Below are 21377 nucleotides of genomic sequence, written 5' to 3'. Positions count from 1 at the left end.
AGTGCTTCCCTCCATCATCTAAAGGAGTACACCCGAGTCAGTGCTTGGGTAGGAGCTCAGATGGAGGCAGCACGGACTGTCCTAGAGGCCATCAAGACCTAGAGAGTAGACCACTGCTACCATGCATATGCCTCCTGCTGGACCCAGGCAGTCACATGAGTTTTTATTTCCTCTGACAGGCCCTCATCACCATTGAGACGAAGTTCGGTGCCTTCGATAAATTTTTTTTATTTTTTTTATTTTTTATTTTGGGGGGGGGTGTATGGTGACCTTGCCCAGGTTCGTGCTGTCGCCTCCGATTTTATAGGCAGCTCCTCTCAACCGGCGGTCCGGCTGGCCAACACCACGATTGAGTTAAGCATGTGATTGGGTTTGGCAGCACGCTCGGGCCTATTGTGGCAGCCAGAGGCTTCAGTGGACCCTTGACCCCCCCTTCACCTGAAAGCCAGGGCAGAGGACCTGAGGGAAAGGTTGAACTCCTCCTGTGATGGCTCCCAAGGCTCTCTGTATGCGGAGCCGTGAGTATAGGGCTCTGCACTCGTCATCATACCATCTGTTCCGCGGCATAGTCCCAGATCTCGGAGGTTCTCCTGGGTGGACACGATGTGGGAAGCTTTTGTAATGCAGCCGTGTGTAGGAGTGATGCGAGCTGGGCTGTAATGGTATCCCATAGGTGCCAGGGGATCCCATGAGTAGGAGCCCATCCTCTACTCTGCCAGTGTATATGTCTGCCATGTCATGTGTGAAGTAGATGGTAGTGTGTGCGTCGGTATGTGGGGGACTGGTGATACTGGTGATCCGGCTAGTGAAAATGCCAAGTATGTATGATCTGCCCCAATAGGACGAGGTGGGATGGAGAAGGAGGTGACAAGGTGTGATGCCTCCAAAGATCCCATAATGTAGTCTACCACCGTGCCTCCGGTCCGTGTATGACCCCCATGCGGGAAGCATGTCAGCCCTCTTGATCCCGGCCACTGTAGCATCCCGTTATAAATAACAAGACGATGCCTGGCTCCCAACTCTAGTAAGTGGTCCCCATAATGTCCTCTGTCTGGTCCAGTGTCCTCTGATGCCCGACTAGCCCCTATCTCCTCTGGATCCACAGGGTGGAGGATCTCCATGTCATCATAGTCATACACCTCACACTGTCTGCTCTGTGTGTGGGCATTGAAGTCACCCGTAAGAAATACCTCCCCTAGTGTAGAATAATGCATAATCTCCTCTGATAGACAAGTGTATGGCGAGGCTCCTGTCTCCTCCTCCTGTGGCATGTCCTCTGTAATGACACAGGAGGATCCTGATGGAGGAAAGTTACATAGGGCTATGTATATAACCCTGTCCTGTGAGAGCTGCAAGCTGATCCACATGTATCTGGCCTCTAGATCCTATGCTACCACTCTCAGTCTCCCCTGTAGCTCCCGCCTTAATAGAACTGGTACTCCCCTCGACCCTCTCAAGGTACCCTGGCATGTGGTCCTCCTGTATGCTGACTCCCACTGGAATCCCTCTACTCGAGGTAGCCCTCTCTCTGGGCTCTGATGTGTCTCCGTCAGAAGTATGATGTCTCTCCTCACCATAACATGCTCCAGTCATCCAGGCTGCACCCATAGTGAACCATTACAGTTCCATACTGCCATGTGTATCTCTGTCATTGGCCTAGTTTGTGTCCCATAGGCCCCAAACCGCTAATCCATGGGCCGGCCATCAATGATGACCCGACCATCTCGAGATAGAAGGCCTTCTTGCCTTCTCTCCTCGTGTGTAAGACTCGTGGCATGCAAGCTCTCCTATGCTCTAGCTGCATCCTCGTGAGATCATCATCCAAGAAAATAGGAGCTCCCTCTAAGCCTCGTAGTATGACCCTCTTCCTCATGAAGATGGCGCGTGCCTCCACATCCCGAAACTGTATGATGAGAGCTCTCTTCTTTGTCATGTCTTTCCCGGCCCTCCAAGCTTTGAGGAAGAGGGGGGGGGGGGGGTCCCTCATGTGAGTATCCAAGTCGTGTGCATAGTGTCTGCCCATCCCCCTCGGGGGTAGAGAGAATCCCCGTGACTCTCACATTGAGTCTACGAGCATGTCGCATCCGCTCCTCCTCAATGGTGGTGTTGACGATTTGGAGCCCTTCTTTTTGGGCATCCTCTTTCACTTCTTTTTTGATGTTCCTCTTCACCACCTCTACCCAACCCTCCCTTGTTGCCTCCATCTTACCTTCTAGGCTCTTGGTGATTGCCTTGGTGAGTTCCTCTTTGATGGCCTCTTTGTCAACTTCCACAATCTCCCCCTCCTCCCGTGGTGGTCTGTCACAAATCCCTATATTCTAGGGACATGCGGATGCGTGTCAGGCCTAGAAACATGCGGATGCATGTATGTATTATACCTAGGCATGTGTATGGATCATATGAGTGGATGCATATGAGTCCAAGGACATGGCAGGACATTTGTGGACTTTCGGGCGGTGCCCATGTGGATTCCGGCCATGCACACATGGTGTGTTATGATGGTAGGCGGAATATTTTCAAGTACAAGAATGATGATAGGTGGTTCTCCAAGTTTACATGTGCACAATGCATAAATGATGCATGCCATAACTTTATTTTACTTTGTGTGACATTGTCTTGCTGCCTGGACAATGCTTGTTATTTTGGCTTGTGAAGTCCGAGGGACCGGGGATGCCCGGGCACCTTGTGGACACGTGTGTGCACTCCTGTTTGGGCCTAAAACTGTGGGCTTATGGGTTTTGCAGGTGGTAAGTGCGTCCACACTCAATTTACAGCTTACTTCATTTACTACTAAGGTTTATTGGTTTGCAGGTCCACACTCATTAATAAGTGGCCGGACAACTTATAATGCGTTTGCATTTGGTTGGACCAAAATTAATGAAGTCCGGACAGCTTATGGCCATTTCTCATTTGGTTGGACCTAAACTTATAGAAACAGGACAAATGGAGCACTATGGGCTGGACACCTACCTGGACACCTTATGGGGACACATGTCAGCCAGCATGTGTACCCACCAGGCCCCTGAAAAAGGCGCCTCCCTCAAGAGGTCCTTTTGGGCTGTTTTACTCATTATTCAACATATTGGAGAGCTGGTTGGAGGTTTGGGAGTTGCTACAGGGCTGGTTGCTTGCTTCCTGGACTCACACAAGCTTGGACAACGATCCCTACACTCTTCTAAAGGGCTGGTTGGTAAATTTCAGACCTGCAATTTCTGGTTATTGCAAGTTTTGGGCTGGTTACAGGTGTCCAAAGTCAACTTGGACGTACAGGACAGCTCTAGGGACCTCCACAGGGCTGTAGGACCCTTTACAGATGGATTTCTCGTGATGACAGAAAGTTGCTGTTTTGGACTGGTTATTGCACAAAACAGGCCGGACAGCAATGGAATATGTGAGCATGGATGTGTCTCAAGGATTCCTGGTATAGCAGGTGCTTAGGGCAAGCATTGGGGACACTTGCTCGCGGAGAACACAGTTTCTCGCGTGGAAACAGGGCCTAAAGATCCATTTACATCTTGTGTAGGGCGGAGTACCTGTGAGGATTGTGATACTCTTGTGCAGGGCGGATGTACCTGTGAAGAGGCTTGTGCAAGGCGGATGTACTTGTGTGTAGGGCGGATGTACCTACAGATTCTCGTGTTTGAAATGTATTCATTCATAATGTATTTGGAAGAATCAGGTGCAGGCTGGTGGTGAATCCCCAGGCACCCGTAATCTTGTACTTTGCAGACTCTTTTGGTAATATAACCTAAAGGGGGGGGGGGGGGGGGGGGGGGGGGGGTCAGCCTATCATCGGCCCCTTTATGTGGTGTACTGTCATTTTCAGCTTTGTGGTTGTAATGCTCAAGTGTTAAGTGCTCAGAATCTTGTTCACATTTATATGATTCCAATACACGCGTCCGCCTCTCGTTACATTGGTATCAGAGCTCAGTTTTTTCCCTCATTGGAAAACGGTCTGAGGCTTGGAATCATAACTGGTGACCTGATTTGAGTGTCATGGACAGCCACATTTCTGACAGTGTGGAGAACACACAGGACCGTGAATTTCATGGTACAAGGGATGCAAGAGATGCTGCAGGCAATGATGTCTATGGAGATGCAGGTACTCATGACACTATGCATTCTAATTTGGAATCTTTGAGGCATCAAGTGCGACGCTATAGGGCTGAAACCGAAGAGCTCAGGTCATTGAAAAATGACCCGGATGTACAAAGGGTGTTGGCTGTGAAGGCAAAGGCTTCGGTCCATGAAGTCACTTTTGAAGCAATTGCAAAGGAAATGGATGTTGAGAAACCCCGAGAGCTTGCACGTGCATACTTAATGGTTAAGGGTGATGTATACACCGAAGCAGATGGTAGATTGGCTTTCAAGAAGTCACCCCTCATGGCTGCCCGTGGTGGTGCACATGATGCACAACAAGCAGGAAGAGCACAGCAAGTGTCAAATGCTGAAAGAACAAGAGTCCCTGGTGCTAGCTTGATGCAGGTCAAGAGAAGAGTAAGGATGAGGGATCCTCTACTCATTCCCGCTTTGCTCCAAGAAGACATATCCGTTCTCGTGTTGAGCTTTCCACTCATTCGGAGAGTGTGGCTCAAGAGAGAACGAAGAGGGATCGTGAATCTTCATCGCGGCATCATCACCATGGAGATGAACAGGATGCACATAGGGATGCACATAGAAGGAAGAAGCCTCGAGAGTTCAAGTCCGGTGACAAGGATGTAAAGTTTGAAAACTTTCAGGGACGGATGGACTCTACCAAAGCACTTGCTTTCATTAGACAGTTTGAGATAGCTTTTTGCAATGAAGACGTTTCGGAAAAGTCTATGCTCAGGCATGTGGGAATGCATCTCAAGGATAAGGCAAGTGATTGGTGGCTTGCAAAAATACTTGATGGAAGTGCTGCCCCAACTTGGTCTTCTTTCAAAATTCAGTTTTATGATCAATTCTTACCACCAAACTTTGCAAAGGATGTACGCAAGGAGTGGGATTGGCTGTCCCAAGATGAGGGAGAGTCCGTTGCTTCATACATAGCAAAGTTTTGGAAAGTCCTTCTCAAGGTTACTCCCTCCATGAAGATTGGAGAGGACGAGAAGAAGAGAAAGTTTGAATCGGGGCTCCATCACATCATCCAACAAAGCTTGGGAGTGTACCCAAATAAGACCATACAAGAGCTTATACACTCAGCCATGATTGCGGAGAACTTGCACATGAAAGCACCCACAAATAAGCCATTTGCAGGTCAAAACAAGAGCAAATTCAGGGCTGGTTATGACCAGAAAAAGGGTGGACAGCCACCTAAGAATGCTCCCAAAGATGGCCGAGATGCAAAGGATGACTCCGAAAAGAAGCCGGGGGGTAAACGCCACAATTTTGGGCTCTCAAAACAGCAATTGGAAGAGTACAGGAAGGCTGGAAAATGCTTTTTTAAGTGTGGCAGTAAAGATCATATATATCCTAAATGCCCACAGAATCCTAAGAATGCTGAGCCTAATGTGGAAAAGCCTCTTGTGAATGTTGTACCCGATCTGCAGGGTAATACAGGGCATGAGCCCAAGAGTAGAGTCATATGCAAGGCTTGGGGCAAATTGAAGGATCAACCCGCTTTGTTTCTTTTTGAGATGCTTCCACAGATAACTTTATATCCGTACAGATGGCTTCCGCCATAGGTCTCAATGTGGAAGACATGGGAATGCAAATGAATGCAGATGCCGCCTTTGAGGGCAAACAGGTTGATGTAACTCCGGTCATTGGTAAGCTCCGTGTACATATACAGGACTACCTCGACCATGAGAGCTTTTTAGTGGCTCCTCTTACAGGTTGTGATGTTTTGTTGGGGATGCCCTGGCATCACCGTTTAGAGCCTATTAAGGCTTACAAAGAGAAGAAAATCAGCTTTGTACATAGAGGCCGTGAGCACTCTATAGATGCTGGTACTACTGGAAGTACCATACCTCTTGTAAGCCATGTACAAATTAATAAGGAAATAAAGAAATCAGCTTGTTCTTACTTGGTTTTTGTACGTGATACCATTGAACATTCTAGTGTTGATGTTAGTACATTAGATCAAGACAAGCTTAACTTTTTGAATGAGTTTAAAGATTGTTTTGCGAATGCTTTGCCAGCAAGGTTGCCACCCGAGAGGCCGGAAGATCATTGCATAGATCTAATTCCCGGTAGCTCTCCACCTAATAGGCCACCATACAGGGTGAGTGCTAGTCAATAAGAAGAGATTATGGCACAGGTGAATGAACTTTTGGAAAAGGGTTTGATTCGGCCTAGTTCCTCGCCATATTGCTCGCCGGTACTTCTTGTTCAAAAGAAGGATGGTACTTACAGGATGTGTTGATTACCGTGCCCTCAATAAGATAACCATCAAGAATCGGTTTCCAATTCCGCGCATTGATGACATCTTGGACAAGCTTGAAGGTTCGGCATGTTTCAGCCGAATAGACCTCAAGAGTGGGTATCATCAAGTGAGAGTGGCACCTCAAGATGTACACAAGATTGCATTTAGGACAGCCTTTGGTCTTTATGAGTTTTTGGTGGTGCCTTTGGCCTTACAAATGCACCCGCTACCTTCAACAGGATGATGGACAGGGTGTTCAGAAAGCATAGAAAGTTCACGGGTATATTCTTTGATGACATTATTGTATTCTCAAAGAATGAAGCCCAACATCGTGAGCACCTGGCTATTGTGTTTAAAGAGCTTAAGGAAAATCAGCTCTACATAAATGCAAAAAAGAGCGAATTCTTCCTCCCAGAGATTCACTATCTTGGTCACATTGTATCAAAGGATGGTGTGCGCATGGATTCCGCAAATATACAAGCCATGCAAGAATGGCCAGAGCTGAAATCAGTCCATGAAGTGAGGAGCTTCCTTGGTTTATGTGCTTACTGCAGGAGGTTCGTCAAGCATTTTGCTTTCATTGCCGCTCCGTTACATGAGTTAACGAAGAAGAAAGCAATCTTTAAATGGACACAAGAAGAGAGAGATGCCTTTCAAAAGTTGAAGAATGCAATCATCTCGGGACCGGTACGCATTATTCCGGATTCGCACAAACCTTTTGTGGTGGAATGTGATGCATGTGGGGACTGCATAGGGGCTGTTTTGAACCAAGAAGGACATGCCATTGCCTATGAGAGCAGACGCTTGCAACATGCAGAGCTTCACTTACAGGTTTATGAGAAGGAGTTGTTGGCTGTAATTCATGCCCTTACTATTTGGAAACACTATCTTTTAGGGGCTGATTCTATGGTCAAAACTGATCATCAAAGTTTGAGATACTTTTTGACTCAAAGTAAGCTCTCAGAGAAGCATATGAGATGGGCAAATTTCCTCTCAATGTTTCATTTTCAGATTTTACACACTCCAGGGAAAAAGAATGTGGTGGCAGATGCCTTATCTAGACGACCACAGGTTCATGCTATTACAGTTGCATACCATGAGGACTTATCGGATATGCGTAATACTTATCATCTGGATGAGGATTTTGCACATGTATGGACTGATTTGCAAGAGGGTATTGCTGTCCCATCTTATGTCATAAGAGATGGATATCTCATGATGCAAAATCGTATGTGTGTGGTAAAGAACCTTCGCCATAAGGTCATGGATGAGTGCCATGCTCCTCCATATGCAGGTCATAGAGGCATTTTGGCCACAGCACAAGCTTTGGAGAGGTATTTCTTTTGGCCAGATATTCGCAAGGATATTGAAGCATATGTACGTGAATGTATGGTATGTCAAAAGGTCAAGTTTGACCGACATAAAGCACCTGGATTGCTTCAGCCTTTGCCTATACCAAATGAACCATGGGAAAGCATTGCTATGGATTTCATAAGGACGCCACAGGGAAATGATGCTATTTGGACCATCATTGACAGGTTTAGTAAGCAGGCACATTTCATTCCCGTGCGCAAGACAATAAAGCCAGATCATATGGCTAGGATGTTTTTGGCACAGATATTCAAACACCATGGCATGCCTAAATCTATTGTGGGGGATAGAGATCCTAGAACCACAAGCTTATTTTGGCGCGCATTGTTTGGCAATATGGGTACAAAGCTGAACTTCTTATCAGCTTACCATCCACAGACAGATGGGCAAAGTGAAATAGCAAATTCAGCCGTCCTCGACTTGCTGAAATCTTATGTATCCGACCGCAAATTGGATTGGGAGAAGTATTTACCACTTGTGGAGTTTGCCTACAACAATATGGTACATACTTCTACGGGCAAGGCGCCCTTTGAGATTATCTATGGCAAGGTGGTACTACCACCCATCCTTGGAAGATGTATCATGTGTCTCAAGGATTCCTGGTATAGCAGGTGCTTAGGGCAAGCATTGGGGACACTTGCTCGCGGAGAACACAGGTTTCTGGATCAGTTTCTCGCGTGGAAACAGGGCCTAATTATCCATTTACATCTTGTGCAGGGCGGAGTACCTGTGAGGATTGTGATACTCTTGTGCAGGGCGGATGTACCTGTGAAGAGGCTTGTGCAGGGCGGATGTACCTGTGTGTAGGGCGGATGTACCTACAGGTTCTCTTGTTTGAAATGTATTCATTCATAATGTATTTGGAAGAATCAGGTGCAGGCTGGTGGTGAATCCCCAGGCACCCGTAATCTTGTGCTTTGCAGACTCTTTTGGTAATATAACCTAAAGGGGGGGGGGGGGGGGGGGGGGGGGTCAGCCTATCATCGGCCCCTTTATGTGGTGTACTGTCATTTTCAGCTTTGTGGTTGTAATGCTCAAGTGTTAAGTGCTCAGAATCTTGTTCACATTTATACGATTCCAATGCCTCCCGTTACATGGTCGGTCCCGTAGAGAGATCACCTCCGCTTTGAGGATGTCGATTTCCTCCTTCATAGTGTCCCGTTCCTTCTTCCATTCCTGTCTCCTCTTTCCATGCTTCTTTGTCCTTCTTCCCTCCTCTTTCTCCCTCTCCTTCTCCCTTTTCCAAGCTTCCCTCTCTTTTTGTAAAGCTTTGATCTCCTTCTCGACGTTATATTTACGTTTACGGAAGACCCCAAGGGCCTATGAGACCTAAAGTAATACAATGGCACCATGGATATACTGAGCCATGGAAAACTGAAAGAGAAAGTAAAATGAAAACATCTGACAGTACATGTGATTAGCAGATGATCTTGTGTAGAGTGAGATATGCTGTGATCAGCTAATGACGATACCCGCCTCGGCCAAAACCGATTTGATGGTGGAGTGAATGTCAGGCCTTTGTGATGGGAGCGTGACATGTCGGCGCAGAACCTCTCGAATCTGTCTGTGTGTGGTGGAGGGTCTTGATGCTCTGGGTCGGGGACGTCTGGCTCGTAGAATGGATCGGGCTCTCTCACTAAGAACTCCTCTAGGGCGTGGAGCTGGAGCGTGGGTGCGGGTGGTGGGCTCTGATGTCGTAGTAGAGGCACTGTTGTGGGCAGTGGATTCTGATGTGGATGTATGTACCACAAAGAAATCTGTGGTGCCGGGGTTGTCAGCATGTTGCCTCAACACTACATCCCTGTGTCATCTGAGCTCCATCAAGTACATGCCCAAGCACCTTTGATCCTCAAACTGTATCACCCGTGTGAGTTGTCCGAATCCCTCTTGGAAGGGGCAATGGAATCTCCCCCGTATTTCATAGTAAGCCGGGCAACTGAGCATATAATGGGCCTCATCCTCTATTGTTCCTGTGATGCATACTGTGCATGTCCTCTCCTCATGTGGGATATCCTCAGACTTCGGCTCTGCCAGTCTCTACTCTGAGGTGGTGGGAGGATACCCTGAGATGGCGGATCGTGATACGCATGGCATGTGACGTGTGTATCTGCATGTATCCCGGGATCTCAAAGAATCAATCCTCGAAGAGTCTCAAGAAGTGATCTCGTAGAACTCACACTTCTTACCAATCTCTGACGGAGACACCCATGTTTGGTGTATGTGTAGACCGAGTAGATCTAATCGAATGATCCGGTTGATCTCCTGACGTGAGAGATCAAGGTATGGGGAATCCAAGCTATACTAAAATGGGGGGAGACAGTCCATCTATATACCATGGCATGAAATCACTCGACTATCTCAGAGTACCATGCATGTGTCGGTAATGGTGGTAGCTGTGTCACTGAGGACGAGGGCAGTCCAGCTCGTCTCAATCGCCCCAAGCAACACCAAGCCAGTCACTCAACCACTCTCGTGCATTCAGCACCTACACAAGAGCTTGTGTGTTCAAGCAACCCCAATAGTAACCAACTAGCAGTCTTACCTACCGCCTCGACAACATTTGAGCCAAAAATTCAAGAATCGATTCCCACGTCTGCAACAGAGACTTATGAGTGCATCAAAAACAAATTCATAATGCTATTTTCACCCCTCTGGATGTGAAGCATAAGTGTAGCAGCTACGCAGCAGACATAAGAACCTATTCTCTCAAAAAGGAGAGTAGCCACAAGAACTTGTTGCTCGCAAGGTGGTACCAAAAGAAAAAACACACAAACACAAGGGAGTCACAAATGGCCTACCTAAAAATGGTAGAATATCACAAACAACTCCCAGTGATCTTCAATAGCCAATACGAGAGAGAGAAAGAGAGAGAGAAAGAGAGAGAGAGAAAGATTTTATTAACGTCTTCCAAAAGACCGAACTCGGCCTATGAGACAAATCGGTGTACCTGTATGGGGTATCCTCTGTCATCCCAACAAAATAAAAAAGTAATGAACTAAAAAGCCGAATCTGGGTGTGCAATAAGTACAATGAGTGGGGGAGGGGATGGAACTCTACTACTAGGAGAATGCAAAGCTATATGCATGGAGTATACAATCACGATATGTAACCTAGCGAGCTCCATCCTGTACCATACTGGGGGTATAAAATGGTATACATCAATAAAGGGGGTGTCCACAGCTCCCTGAAGAACATGCTTGGGTCTGCTCTGAAGCGAGCCAGTCGCTCCGCACCCTCTCTGTGAAACTGAGCTCTGATCTCTGTCATCTCTCTCATAGGCGTGGTGTCCGAAAGCTAGGTGCCTCTGTCTCCTGCGGGCTCTGAGTGTCTCTGCTCTCTGGAGAGTAATTTCCTGCCGTGTAGGGACTGGGAGTGGGATGGATCTCTGAAAAAGTGTAGTAATGTGTGTCTATCGTCCCCCCTCTGGAGCTGTCTGAGCCTGTAATGATGTCTCTCTGTGACGCTGTATGTCTAGAATGAATCTCCCCAGTATGTGCTAGTCTGCTGCCTCAAAGATCTGGCGTAGGGAATGTGGCTCTCTGAATAAAATGGGATATCTCTCTCTGATGGCTGTATATGCTCTGCATCTGCATACATAATGCTCCTCACTCTCCACCTCCTCTCTGCACAATCTGTATACCCTCTCCTCTCGAGGAATCCGTGCTGCTCTGCCAGTCTCGATCTCCAATCGATGTGATGAAACTCTAAGCTGACCAATAGCCACTCGGGAGCCGTGGGGTAAATCCATCATGAGTGATACTCATGAAGTGATCTCTGTAGTATAGCATCTTCGGTGGAAGAGGCTGTGTAGGCGATATCCATGTCTCTTGTGTATAGAGCTGCCATAGGTCCTGTCTCAATACTCTGTTCCTCTCACTATGAGAGAGACGGATATGTGGTCCATCCCTGTCATACTGGAATGGTGGTAGATGATCCATGTCTAGGCCATGCTGTGAGAACCAATGTGTGGCCTGTGCATACCATGATCCTCTGTCTCCTGCCTCAACCGGCTGTCTAGATGCGTCAAAAGCTCTGTATGACAATCTGTCTTGTGGCATCTCTCTGAATTTGTCTAGCAGGCATATAGTCTGGAATATGGCCTCTACCATCATAGGAGGCGCAACAAACTCTGCTCGGATAATGTAATGTCATGAGGTACTGAGAGAGAAAGAAAGAAAGAAAAAGATATATTAAGCGTCTACTAAAGACCCACGGGGCCTATGAGACCAAAGTGGTACAATAATGTCCATGGCATATCTCATCATGGAACGGAAAATAAAACAGAATGAAAACATAAATATAGCTATCTCACTGGGGTGATACAAAACTGTCCATGGAAACTCGTCATGGAAAACTAAGAACATAAAAACATGGGAGCAACATCAGCTCCGAGTAGATGGTATACCACTCTCCAAAATGTCAAGCATGGGGTTGACGAGTATGGCCGAGAGGTCTCCCTCAGCTATGTCACGTGGAAAGGTAGCTTGATGGCGGTGGAGCATGTCCTGGATCTGGAGCTGATGAGGTGATCGTGGCCGACCGGGGGGGGGGGGGTTGAGGGCGTCGGGCATGCTGGAGTGCAGAGGCTCGGTCTGAGGTAACTCCTCTCGGGCAAGGTAGGTCCAGAGCAGCTCGTGGAGGGTCCACAAGATCCACTATGTCGGTTTCCTCCACCTCCTGGGTCCGGAAGAAACTGGTGATGGTTGGCTGCCAAGGGAGGGGGCGGGGTGGCTGGGGCCTGTGTCTCAAGAAGGTGTCCCTGCGTTTGCGGAGCTCAAGCAGGAAGAGGCCCAGGCAACGCTGGTCCTGGAAGTCAATGATCTTGGAGAGTGGACCGAATCCCTCATGAAATAGACAATGAAACCTCCCGCGGATCTCATAGTATACTGGGCAGCGGCATATGTAATGCTCCTCCGTCTCAACCTCTGTGTGGCATAGTCGGCAGATCCTCTTTTCTCTGGGTGTCTGTACGAGCTTCCCGGCTCTGAAGATGCGCTCAGCTCTACCTGCCTCCACTCTGAGGCGGTGGGAAGAATCCCATATCTGGCCAATCGCAATCCGCATGGCGTGGGACATGTGAACACTCAAGTAGCCCGGCTGTTGGATGAATCGATCCTCAGTGAGTGAGGAAGTGGTCTCTGTAAAAGTGCATCTTCGTGGGGAGCTCTAGGGGTGTGATCCATGTGGAATGTGTGTAGAGGCTAAGAAGATCTGACCGGATAACCTGGTTGGTATCCTCGTGAGATAGCCGGAAAGAAGGGGAGTCCAAACTATACTGAAGGGGGGGTAGGCGGTCCATGCAGAGCCTGTATACTGAAAACCAAGTGGAAACCAGTGCATACCATACTCCACAGAGAGAGAGAAAGAAAGAAAGAAGAAAGAAAGATATATTAACGTCTACGAGAGGCCAAAGTCGGCCTATGAGACAAAAAATAATACAACTGTGTTCTTCCGGTCATCGGAAGAAAAGAAAGAAAAGAAAAAGTGTGCATGTGTCTGGATACAACCGTGAATCATCATGGATCGGTGGAGCCTATATACAAACAATATAAGGGGGGGTGGGGATGTGGATGGAGTGCTAAGGCAAGATGCATCTCTATATGCTGAAGGGGTAGTACAAGCATGCTATGCAGATCTATGGCTAACTCCATCCAGTGCCATAAGAGGGATATAAGATATCATACATCGCCGATGCTGAGGCTGTGAATGGCGTGAACATGTACCCTGAGTCTGAATGAAAGCGAGCTAGCCTCTCCTGTGTCTCCATCTGGTGTCTCATTCGGATAGCTACTATCTCTCGGTGACGGAGTCGGGTGGCTCTATGTCCAGTCTGTCTAGGTCTCCTCCTGGCTCTCAATTCCTCTGCTCTCTTTGCGGTCACCCCACGTGGTACATCAGCTGCTGGCACTAGCATAGCTCTCTAGAAGAAATCTGTGAGCTGGGACTGTCTCCCACCCCTAATGGGAGCGGGTGTCTGCTCGAGAACTATGAAGCTCTAGTAGTAGTCCGCCAAGCTGTCGCTGGTCCGAGGCCTCCATCAACTAATGTAGTGAAGAGTGCTCCTCAAACAATCCTGCATATCTATCTCTGACCCCCTGGTGGGCTCTACATCTACATACAAAGTGATCCTCAGTCTCCACCTCCTCGCGGCACAATCTGCATATCCGCTCAGCTCTGGGAACCCGTGCCGCTCTCCCATAGAGAGAGAGAGAGAGAGAGAGAGAGAGAGAGAGAGAGAGGAGAAGAAAGTTGTATTAACGTCTTCAAAAGGCCAAAATGAATTGGAGTTGCACCATAGTGGGGTTTGGCAGGAGGTCGGGCACTCGAGAATGTGTGGCTCGATGAGGTTGTGGGTATGTCATTTATGGCTGGTGTGGCATCCTCTTGTGGTTGGAAGAACCGAGTGATGGTCGCCTGGGGCCGGGGTGGATGTCTTCCACAAGGTCTCGACTCCCTAATCAGTGAGTCTGTGGTGATGAAGCTTTAGTAGGAAGAGGTCTAGGCACCGCTGATCATGGTAATCCATGATCGTGGATAAGTGTTCAAACCCCTCTATGAAGAGACAACGAAACCTCCCTCAAATCTCATAATATACGGTGCACCTGCATATGAAGTGCTGCGCTGACTTGACCTCCTGCTGGCATGTAGTGCATGACCTCTCTTCACGAGTTATTTACATGGCTCTCCTTGTCTCTATCCTCAGGCGCGGTGCGATGACAGCCGCAATTTGCCCACTACAATCCGCATGGCATCATGTGACATGTATATGTCAAGATATTTGGCCCTTAGTATGAAACCATCCTTTGTAAGCCTCATGAAAGTGTCCATGAAGTACTACCGTTTGTGTGAGAGTGGCTCATGTGTTGTTATCCAGGTATCCTTTATGTATAGTCCGAATAAATCACATCTGATCCCCCGGTTTCTATCATCGTGAGAGAGCTTGATAAATGGGGAGTCGTGGCAATAGTGGAGAGGCAGAAGGTGATGCATCCAAAGTCCCGGCCTTGTGAATGAGGTGCATACTCGGCTATACCATGACTCATGCCCATGTGTTTCTAGTTGCTGGGAGGACTCCAAGGGCCATGGCATTGATCCTGTGAATGTATGCGACTGTCTGGAAGAGTGCCTCTACTACCATGGGTGCTGCAGCAAACTCTACTAGGATAATCATGTGGGACCGATGGTTTGTTGCGTATCATACGGGAGAGCATCATGACTTGAGGCCTCTCTATCTTCGGCAATTTGGCCGTTGTAAGATTTGGTGCCCAAAAGGCTGCTCCATACATCAATGCGGGAGTGACCAAGGTCTTGAATAGTGTTAAGGAAATCCTATCCTAACGTGTCATGGGAAGTTGTCTATCAGCCGAGCTGGAGCTAGGCTCAAGAGCTCTATCGTAGCCGCTCGTCACCGTCATCCTCCTGCACTCGTTGTCACACCGAGGCGGTTGCTCTAATCCAACGGGTGATGCAACCTCTCTCGCGAAGATCGTGTGGGATATCTGCGGAAGACGATCGCGTTGGTAGCCTAATCACTCAAGCAAGAGGGTGAGAGAAAGCAAGAGAGAACAATTGATTAGCACTAATCACTCCCCAACTCTAAGCCTAAGCACACCACCATAGTCACAAGAGACGGGGGACGGTAACGGGGACGGGACGGGGGATGGCCATAAGTAGGGAACGGGGACGGGGGAGGGAATGACACTTTAAAAAATACTTTTTTTTTAAAGTTTTTCTACTCTACGCTTATTCTACTTTGGAAGTACATCAAAATGAGCACAAATTTACACTAAAATGGTAAGCTTTTGAGTCATATTAACAAAATACGCCGATCAAAGAGTGAAGGCGTTGACAATTGATTGTATTAATAATTAAGTAGATACAAAATGAGTCGTGACTCAAGAGTCAGGACTAAGCCTTAAGGAGGCACAATCATGGAAGGACTCAAATGAGTTAATGACAAAAAGTGCTAAGGCCTAGAGACTAGAGCTAAGTAATAAGGCCCATGGGCCATGAATCATGATCCATGAATGATCATCCATGTGAAGTGCTCGCCTCATGGTCATGGGTAGCTTGTGCCAAAGGAGCATCAAGCTCATCCTCACTAGCATGCTGCCGCTGCACCTCGTCCTCTTGTTACTCTTCTTGTTGACTCATCTCCCACTCAGTGAAGGGATCTGCCTTCTTGGTCACGCTCTTGCAAAGCATTCGCAAGTTTGCACTGACGAAGACAAGGTCATTGGCATGCTCTACCCTGAGTTGGTTTCTCGTCCTAGAGGCAATGTGGCTGTAGGTGCTCCAAAGTTACTCCAAGCAAGAGAAGCTGACGGGCTGGCTAAGTATGCGGATGGCCCAGCTGCTGTAGCTCCGGTCCATCCGAACCAAAGTCCTCCCGCCATAGAGCAACACCAACTTTGGAGTGATTGATCTGTGCATCATGACAGCCATAGGAGCCATGAAATGACTTGTACATGGAAAGTTGGTCCCTAATCTTGCGCCTAATCGATGCATCAGGCACAAGACGGTCTAAGATGATCCTCCATCCAGCGCTCACCTCCGGGTCGCTCTCCTGCTTGTTGCCTTGGAATTCTGGGCCCACCACATCAGCTGCTCCTTGTCAATTCAGCAAATTACTTCTTGTATTTGAGCAACTGTCCATCAAATCTTAGTGTATTTAAGTGTATTGATTAGCATTGTGTTCAACCAAGTTACAGACTGTGTCCATATTAACAAAAAAAAAGGGGGATCAAATCATAAATAGTTAACAAATTAAGAAATTTAATTCATGTGGTTAAAAGGTGATAACATGTTTCAAGTGTATCCACCTAAGCCATAGCGTGGGAGTAAGTAGTGTCAATTCTGGCTGACTTTTATGCAGTGGATGGATATCGAGACCTGCCAGTTCAACAGCTGCTAGATGTCTCTCTGCCATATGCTGAGGTCAGCCACACAGGAGAAGTTTTGATAGCCAAGCCGGAACAAACCGGTGGAGAGCTTAGCATTGCCACATGTGGACAACAACTTCTGTACGAAGTCGGCGATCCATCAGCATACATTACTCCAGATGTGGTAACTTTTATCAAAAATCTTCTTTGTGGGTTATTTATGTGTGGTATGCAGCATGACTGGATAATTTCTTATGTTTCTTGATAGATAGTAGACTTCACACATGTCACATTCAAAGCGTTGACGGCAGATCGGGTCCTTGCGGAGGGAGCATTACCAGGGCTCTGCCTACGTCCTGAGAGACTTCTTCGCCTTGTACCACAGGTAAAAAATAGAGGAGGTGAATCAATCGTCTCATGAAGTCTGTTTTAAGGCGAAAATATGCATTACATTAGGCCTCCTTGTGGGTCTCAAATCTAGTGAAATTATTTTTTGGCCTCCACCTCCATTAGATGGATGCTTTCATTTTAGATCCTTCCAGTAGTTACCAAAAATGCAGCCAAATCGGCGAAGTACATGACCCAGTCTCAATCATGGGAGACAAGAAAAACAACAGGGGATAGAGCGGGGCTCTTCACTGGCTGGCCGCTCTCGGAGGAAGGTTAACTCATACAAGGGGGGAGCGGGGGGACAACCAAACAGGTGGCCATTAGTAAGTAACCTCACTGTCTCTGACCTTGCGGAAAGGACAGCTGCTCCAGATCCATAGAAGAGCGTCTCGGCGTTTTTGCATATGCTCGAAGCTTCCTTGCAACCTCTCCCACTGGCCTGATGGAGGGTGTTTTTCCATATATGCTCTAGATGGACTCGGCGGGTTGCGTGGTAGGTAGATGTGCTTTCGGCCTCCTTGTTCTTACCTTTCTGAGAGAAGAAGAAGAAGAAGAAGAATGTATTATCGTCCTCTGGGAGCAAATAAACGGCCCATGGGACCTCCACGAAATTATTACAAAGCTGTAAGAAACAAAAAACAAAGCCTCCTCCCTTCATTGGAGGGAAATACAAAGCCTTCTCCCTTCATGGGAGTGATATGGAGCTTGTCGTATGGTTGCATTGTGCTGTAAGGTAGCCATGATGTTTAAGAATCTTGGTGATATAAATGCCTACAGCAGCAAGCTTGGCATGTGTGAGCAGATCCACCAAGTCATGATATCCTTCTAGAATGGTACTAAAGTCCTTTCTTATGTGGTCATATTGTGGGCATGAAGAGAAGGCAAGGCAAAAAAAAGGGGTCACAGGAGGGAGAGGGAGGCGACTGTAAAGCGGGAGAAGGCAGTGAGGAGCAAGCCTTTTAATCTCATTTGGGGTATAGTAGCATGTCTTACGAGTTGGGGCCTCAAGTCATTTATAAGGGGACTCAGATCATGCCATCCATTTCCAAGAATTACCATTCTCACTGCGATGAACACAACTGGGAGATTGTTGGGCGCCTTGCTATATGGCAGCCTTGGAGATCTCTAAACAGGGGCTATTGAGGGCACTTAGACCTTCTATATCCGGGCATTATCATACTCTAGCTTCCATCTGGAGTAGGATCCCAGTTACATTTAGGATGTCATAGTTAAAACGGGAGGCTTTCATATGCATATGCAAAGACATCCGCAAGTTGAACTGCTGCCACTTGAACTCAGTGGCCAGAGGTGGCCTTCTTGGCTCTTTAGCCTACTCTTTTGGCCTTCCACAGATGTTAATATAACTTTCTTTCTTTATCTGTGCTTTTAGAATGTAAGTCACAAGAAGCAAGGCAGTTTGCCATGGTCATATTATCTGCTGATGTGGCCAATGGACCTAATTTCTGATGACAAGCTGAGTGGTGTTTCCTGTTCCATGGGAAGGTGTGTGTGTGATGACAATGTTAATATAACTTACTTTCTTTATCTGTGCTTTTAGAATGCAATTCACAAGAAGCAAGGCAGTTTGCCATGGTCATATTATCTGCTGATGTGGCCAACGGACCTAATTTCTGATGACAAGCTGAGTGGTATTTCCTGTTCCATGGGAAGGAGTGTGTGTGATGACGACCTCTCAAAGACCTGTTTCTTTTCTGAAGTCATGTTTTGGGTGCACAAGTCAGTCCAAACTTGCTGGGAAAAGAGTAGGGTACGGAAATCCTTGACATTGAAAGACAACTCTCCACTAATTTACATTGATTTATTGTGTGCATGTAAGATCTATGGATAGTGTATCTGTGCGTCCATAAGAAATGTATCCAGATTTATGGAATAAAAGAGCAGTAGAAATGGGGGGACTAGCCCATACTTGGTCCCCATTGTATGGTCCGCGCAGGAAACACACATAAGCACTCGGTGAATTCTCTTGCATATCATTCTTGCATTGCCTCGTTGTTGATCAAATTTTAAGATCTTATGGGCAAACTCTGTTACAATAGGACCTTTTTTACTGTGTTTACACAGTTTTTATCGTTGTGTAGAAACCTCCGACTTTTGCACCCAAAATGGCTTGAAATGTGTTCCAAACTTATTATTACTGCTGTCCACCTTCCTTTGGACCAAACACAGTCTCTCAGGCATTCCTTATTAAGATTTTATGGGCACAGTCTGTTACAATAGAACCTTTTCATTTGTGTTCACACTGTTTTTATTGTTGTGTAGAAACCTCTGACTTTTGCACCCAAAGTGGCTCCAAACGCGTTCCAAACTATTATTACTGTTGTCCACCCTCCTTTGGCCCAAACAGTCTCTCTTAGGCATTCCTTCACACGTACTTGTATGTATGCATCGTCCAACCTCCACAACATCCGTTTCCCATGTTTCTTTTCTTCTCTTTGGTTCCTGGCCTGCTCATTCTCATTGACCAAATGCCTCTGGGCAGCTGTAACGTGTCATTGGCATGCAACTACATCTACCTAGTATGTGCAAACCCTAATCTAGTCTCAGTCACTCAATCAACCGGGTCACTTTATGAGATCTAGCAAGGGTCTACTAGACCCTAGCTCCCCTGTGCTATCCTCTATATGTTCTCAGTTGTAGAGTGATAGCCTTTTATGGTGGATTGCAAGGTCCATTCAAGCACCATTTTGCACTCTCCAAGATCTTTCACTTTGTGCAAGCTTGAAACAAGAACTCATTGATCATCATGCACATGTAAGCAACGATGTCATTGGGATCAAAAGACAAAAAAGTGGTGTGCTCTTCCCACGTCACAAGGTAGATATTACCACCTCTTGTCACCCTTTGTAAACTCTATAAAAGAGTGTTACTTTTGTGTTCCCTATAAAAGAGTGTTACTTTTGTGTTCCCTTGTATTATGCAAGAGCTTGTGTTTCTTGTTTCATGATTGGTCTTCTATCAGATTTGGCATGTTCTATGGGAAGGGCTTCTCACTCACACTGGCATATCTTTGTAGACTGGTCCAGACTTCTGATCCTCAAGATCTAAGTCACTGAGACGGAGAGAGCCTGTGCTTTATATAGGCAAGCCTAGCCTATTATTAACTCGTTAAAGCTATTCATATTAATAACTTCTTTTCAGATCTATTGTTAATCAGTATAATTTTTTTTAGTCCAATTCTTAACCATTCTAGCTTATCAGAGCTAACTAGATGCAAACACGCATATCTTTTAATTATCTATCTCGTTAGAGACATCCCTCCTCACTTGGGCGATGTAAGTTGTCGTTAGTCAGTTCTTAAGGGAGCCACCATTACACACTAGGGCTGCCATGTTGGAATTGATGTCTCAGTTAAGCAGCTTCTAGCCCCCCTTCTTGCAACCATGCCCAAGAAACACATGTAATGAAATATGGCATGCCTTTTTCGGCTAGCCAAGTGGTTTGCCATGATATGGTACATCACATCTCGTTGATCTCTCTACCGCTCCTGTGTTGGACAAGTCGGGAAATTGATCTGAACCGAAGGGTACACACCAAGTGGGATACACGTACCCTCGTCCTTAACAAGGAGGGCTTGGCATAGTGGATCTAGGTTCCAAGAGAAAATCCTTATTTGTAAGCTTAATGTTGTCAGTCCTCAGCCAGGAGGGGAGCATTGGATGGCCTTCCTTGGTGCCAATATTGGAGGTTATCGTGGTTTCAAGAGAGGTAGATCTCCACCACTGCTAAGTCGAGGCAGCTAAATTCTTGAGCAGCCTTTTCCCTTGCCAGTCTTTTCCAAGCCTGCCAAATTTTGAACCTGCCTTATTCGAGAACTCATGTAGCCCAAAGGAGAAGAACTTGAGGCAACCTCTGATTTGGAACAAATTGGCAGTTGCACTCATATCTCCTTGGGAACATGAGCATGGTTGTTTCTCGTACCAGTATGAACCAATTTGTTCCGTACGGTTCATATGGCACATTACTGTACGGTATCATGCAGTACGACATGACCGTTTCCCCCCACCCCCGAGAAATAGATCCTTCTATTAGTTAATGAAAAAACAGCCACGATGGGCTAAATACAACCACGAAGGGCTAGATACATCCTCACCTCATGTACAGGGTGGGGATCAAAAAAATCAAAAGGGGTGGAGAAAGATGCACTTCCCCTCCCCAGTGCCTGATATGACCGTTTTTCTCTCTGTTTTTTTTACCGTTTTTGTCTGTTTTTCGACTGTTTTTCTTGGCTTTCCTTGGCTATAGGCTTGAGCTCTCGAGCAACTCCTTTAAAGTGCCCTCCCCTCCCTCACATTCAAGCTTGAAGCTCCATAGTTTGTAAGTGTTTAAAAAAAACCGTATTTTATAGTACGGTACCCCAAAATTTCATA

The 21377-nt window shown here is 46.8% G+C and overlaps 1 protein-coding gene across 3 annotated transcripts in view; it reads left to right on the top strand.

The window, feature by feature from the left end:
* LOC147623123 (propionyl-CoA carboxylase) overlaps nucleotides 1–21377 on the top strand; it is a 96089-nt gene that overhangs the window by 72506 nt on the left and 2206 nt on the right. For all 3 annotated transcript variants that reach the window (XM_086821184.1, XM_086821185.1, XM_086821186.1), the window contains exons 7-8: nucleotides 16593–16783; nucleotides 16868–16984. In XM_086821184.1, coding sequence (XP_086677310.1) covers nucleotides 16593–16783; nucleotides 16868–16984 — 308 coding nt within the window. The remainder of the gene's footprint in view (nucleotides 1–16592; nucleotides 16784–16867; nucleotides 16985–21377) is intronic.

This window comes from Cibotium barometz, chromosome 27 (genome assembly GCF_041138505.1).
Source record: "Cibotium barometz isolate CiBa-2024 chromosome 27, ASM4113850v1, whole genome shotgun sequence".
Taxonomy (NCBI): domain Eukaryota; kingdom Viridiplantae; phylum Streptophyta; class Polypodiopsida; order Cyatheales; family Cibotiaceae; genus Cibotium; species Cibotium barometz.
This window is presented reverse-complemented; position numbering and strand designations above follow the sequence as displayed.